General features: G+C 37.4%; 1 protein-coding gene across 1 annotated transcript; it reads left to right on the top strand.

Annotated features, from left to right (window-relative positions):
• Window positions 1-488: 488 nt before the first annotated feature.
• LOC128499167 (olfactory receptor 10A7-like) lies at window positions 489-4,917 on the top strand. Its single transcript, XM_053468539.1, has 2 exons — window positions 489-500; window positions 3,985-4,917. Exons 1-2 carry the CDS (start codon window positions 489-491, stop codon window positions 4,915-4,917), a joined length of 945 nt encoding a protein of 314 aa, XP_053324514.1.
• Window positions 4,918-5,132: the final 215 nt, after the last annotated feature.

Here is a 5,132-nt window from a genome sequence, read left to right as displayed (position 1 = left end):
TCCATGCCTTCATGTTGCTTATGCCAAAGTCTGACCCTGCCATCTGAATGTTGCAGCTGGAATCGAGACTCATCAGACCAGGCAACCTTCTTTTAGTCATTGTCCAATTTCGGTGAGCCTGTGTGAGCTGTAGCCTCAGTTTCCGGTTCTTAGCTGACAGGAGTGGGACCTGGTGTGGTCTTCTGCTGCTGTAGCCCATCTGCTTCAAGGTTCAACGTGTTGTACGTGCAGAGATGGTATTCTGTATACCTTAGTTGTAACAAGTGGTTAATTCAGTTACTGTGTGTGACGGGAACTACCTGTACCCGGTATTCCCGGCAGTCGTTGCTGGTTCCTCCCAGAACCGTAAGGGTTAACCACTTCCAGCGCTGGACTATACTAGCGAGGAAGGGACCAGGAACTGGCTTGGATTCTTTGATGAAATAGCACCGTAGCCCACCGAAGCATAGCCGGATCCCAGCAAGCTCCTGAAGCATTAGTCAAGACTAATGTCCAGGGAAGTAACACACACTTTATCGGGGAAAAAACACAGGCTTATATACAGGTTAGATGGGAAACAAATCGTAATCATGTCCACATCTTACTGCCCAGCCCAGACGGTCCAGCACCACACTTAGGCCACTGAGCCCCGCAATGTTCGTATGACCTTAAACTATCGTTTTCGGGATGATCCTTATAACAGTGTAGCCCCAGGGCCCCATCTGACCTTGATCTACCCCTGGCCTGTGGCAACTGTGCTGTACTGGTATGTGTGTCACAGTGCTACAGTGGGTGGCATGACCTATTGCGCTGCATGCGCTGACCTTGGCACACATAACAGTATGGTGGGTGGCACCATAAAGCAGGAGTCTGGGGAAGAGTAATGGGACAGGGAAAAAAGAGCACGGAGACACAGAGATAAAATATTTACAGGATGTTCAATCTCTGAGAAATTAATAGCAAGGAATATAGATAAATCATACAAATTGACTGTAGTGCAGAAACAATTCTTCCCATACAGGAAAAAAACATTGTCATCACTGACAATACCAAACCAGGAACGTGTCAAGTACATAAATAAAAGGTATACTGCCCCTACTTCTTTCTCCACCTTCAGCGACATATCCCAACCAAGGTGTTCCATTAACTTATTGATAAGTAGTACATTCATTTCCATTGTTGCTTCTTAGTCAATTATATATTTTAACTTCTATATCAATATCCAACATGTAAATGTAATTAGTTGGTACATATTATTATTTGCAAAAGCAAAATAAAAATATTAATTTAATGCAGGGATAAACAAATACAGGACTGCCTTTTCTTTTGTTTGTTTTTTGGCAACCCAGTGAAGAATACTATTTGATGCCCCCTCCGTCCCGATAGAGTTATTTTTTTACACAATTATTATGTTTACACAAATTAATGTGTACATGAATTGATGTTTTATGTAAACACTGAGCTCTTGTAAAGAAGACACTGGCTGTACCATAGTGCCTCTAATGATTTGCGCTCACATCAATTTGAAGTCCTTTTTTATATTAGATGCACAGTGGTTAGAAGGGACAGTCTGTTGTCCCTGACACTTCTACCATTTTTTGGGGGTCCTGTCCCATCAAATTCGGGTCTGTCCTGGCATAAAAACACTGCCTATACACAGTGCTTTACATTGTGCACAGGCAGCGTTTTAACAGTGTATGTCATGGACGCAAGCAGCCTAAACACTTGTAAATGAGCTCCAAATTACCCGGTATTTGTACTGAGTAGCCTCGTGCTCAATGCTGCAGGGTCACGCAGAGTGTGTGACCCCAACCATTTATGCCCTGCGTCTTTGTCCCGTGATTCATGAAGGAAACGGTAAGTATGTACTAAATAGAAGAATGCATATTAAGGTTTTTAATCCCCTAATCCTGGGGCCATTTCATGCTACAGAACCAGATCATTTTTCATGTTTTTGCTATGTCTTTTTTCAGCCACTATTTCCCTCTATCTCATTAAATGAACGTACACTATATATAACATACGTGAACATATAGTAGGGCATTTTAAACCATATATGATATATGACATTATTTTGTGATAAATATTATTATTTTATTAATATTATTATTATTATGTATAATAATATATTATACATAGCTAGTATAAATGGTTTTTTGAAAATCACCCTATATTCCTATATAATTTCCATTTATTCCAAGCTTGCAAAATTGTTTTAGGTTTTTCAAAAAATATTTTTAACCCCTACCTAACCTTAAACCCTACCCTAGCCCTAATTCTCAACTAACTCCCACCACACTAACTATGAAATATTAAGTTCATACTTTTTAAAAAATAAAATTAGAAGCAAACTTAGAAAAAGAAAACCAAACAACTGGGTATTGGAACCCAGGGAATTCTTACTTTTTTCTGTCTCTCTCATGAGCACAATGAAAAGGAAGGGCAGAGAACATTATTATTATTTTTTTTAAATGCTGGGTATTATTGTGGAGGAAAATAAATTAGGATTTTTTTGTGGCACCTAATGTGTGGTAATATCCCAAAAAAACTTACAAAAATGGGGCTTTATTTTTTTCTGTTGCAATATTATTGGTTTTAAAACAAAGCCCTATCTGGTGGTATAATATACATATATGTATACATGGAAACATTGGGTCTCAGCTGAACAAAGATTTGGAAATTGGGTTCTTGATGTCGTTAATGGAAACACGTACTGCTTAGAATACTTAGATAATATTTCCTTTTTGGTTGTGTTTTATTAGTAGGATGGTATCAAATTTGCTTTGATTTATATATTCAATAGCAATAAACTTCTCAGGTAACATAATCACTCTCCTTGTTTCCCAGAAATACCTTGAATGTTGAACAAAATCTGTAATAAATACCTGGAAAACTGCATTTTGTCTTTATTCAGACATTATACCAAACATTTGTACCACTTTAACTTGTGTAATTCTATATTTCAAATAAGAATTATGTTTTGTAATTTTCCATAAATCATTGTTCACACATAAATTGCCCTAGAGATATATTTTCTATTACTCTCCAAAGAAATAATATTTTTGGTTTGCATCAGCTTTTTCCATGGGGAAATCTTATCATGGGGACTTCTAAAATATTAATATGGGTCTGTATCGAGATTACCTTACTTTCTTGTATACAGCAGAGGTAGGTACAGGGTATCCACAGCACTGGGTAATAAATGTGTATTACAGCTTAGAATCAAGAGACATAAAATTGTGGTGCAGGTAATGACCCATTTTTAATAAAATCCCAAAAGTGACCTTTAAAACAAAATCTTGTCTTTCAACATTAAGTAGGGCTAGATATTTTCCAGCTGGGCATGGAACAAAGAACATTCCACCTGCCACAAGCATTTAACCAGCTTATACCCTGTGTAGACGTAACTTGTGAATGTTTAATCCTCTTTAGAAAATGTTGGCCACTTGTTAATTCATGGTAAATAGATATTCTATTCTTTCCGTGATATCCAAATGAACCTATGTTCAATCAGTATTTAAATTCAAATTATTAAAATGTTTTTCCAAAACCTTAAATAGCTGTACATACAAAAGAAACTTGTAATTACCGTACAGCTTAAAATAAGCATTATATTTGTATTACAAACCCACCTTATGTGTATACTATAGGGGAAGGTTTCATAAATTCACGTTTTTCTGGATCTGCATGAATATTTCTTCCCATTAATGTATCTCTTCCCCCACGGCTCTGTTGCTAATTGTGGTTGATTGGTGCAGGCAGTATTTTGGGGTTGGGTGAAGTTGTTGAGATAATGTCGCTCAACCGCAGGCTGCCACTAATCTCATTTGCTATAAGGTAAACCTTACTTCAAAAAAGACAGTAACTGACAAACAGTACAAGCTATAGGCAGTTTTAACTAATGCATTTTGTTAAGCTAAAAGTTTTATCGTACTTAGTTCCTCTTTATTTGTTTCGTATCATTTATCTTTCCAGATGAAATATTCTGAAAGCAACCCAATTCAGAATCAAACCAGTGTTACCGAATTTATTATTCTTGGCTTCACAAGTTCACCTCAGGTCCAACTGGCCATCAGTATTATATTTCTTCTCATATATTTAGTTACATTATTTGGAAATGGCATTATCCTCCTTCTCATCAACACCGACCCCAGCCTCCATACACCAATGTATTTTTTCCTGAGGAACCTTTCTTTCATTGAAGTCTGCTATGTATCTGTAATCATCCCTAAGCTCCTGGCTAATTATTTCTCAGGATATGGCAGAATCTCATTTACAGGTTGTGCCACTCAGATGTACTTTTTCCTGTTCTTGGGTACTGCTGAGTGTTATCTTCTAGCAGTCATGGCTTATGACCGTTATGTTGCTGTCTGTGACCCTTTGCACTACTCAGCCATAATGAGTAAGAATGCCTGCACCAAAATGGTGGCTGGAACTTGGGTTAGTGGAATTCTTTTGTCTATGGGAAATACAAGTTTTATCTTCAGTCTGCCCTATTGTGGACCCAATGTCATTGACCATTTTTTCTGTGACACTCCACCAGTAGTGTCTCTAGCATGCACGGACACCTCTATGGTGGAAACGGACCTTTTTGCATATACTGTGTTGGTTGTTATTGTGTCCTTTATCATTGTGTTGATTTCATATTCACGTATTATTTTTGCCATATTACATATCAAATCCACGGCTGGGCGTCAGAAGGCTTTCTCCACCTGTGCTTCCCACATCACCTCTGTGTGCCTTTTTTTCGGGACAGGGACATTCATGTATCTCAGACCAAAATCCAGCCACTCCCCACAAAGTGACAAAATTATTGCTTTGTTGTATAGTGTCATCACCCCATTACTCAATCCAATGATCTATAGTCTCAGAAATCAGGAGATAAAAAGTTCCCTTATGAAACTGATAAATAAAAGGATTTTGGCTAGTAGTTCCTAAAAATCCATTTCTTTTTAGGGAAGTTTACACTTGATATTAATCAACAGAGCATAAAACAAAAAAATATCCTTTACATATATATATATATCTCAACTACATAAATGTTATCTTAGCAAGCAATCACAGGCCAACTTTAAAGCTGTAATAAAACATTTTTAATCTGTTGGGAAAACGTGGTTTTCTTTGGTTAGAGTGCATACTGCCGAACCTTCTAC

The sequence above is a fragment of the Spea bombifrons genome, chromosome 1 (genome assembly GCF_027358695.1).
Source record: "Spea bombifrons isolate aSpeBom1 chromosome 1, aSpeBom1.2.pri, whole genome shotgun sequence".
In the NCBI taxonomy this organism is placed as follows: Eukaryota; Metazoa; Chordata; class Amphibia; order Anura; family Pelobatidae; genus Spea; species Spea bombifrons.
Note: the sequence above shows the minus strand (reverse complement) of the source record. Positions and strands in the feature narration are given on the sequence as shown.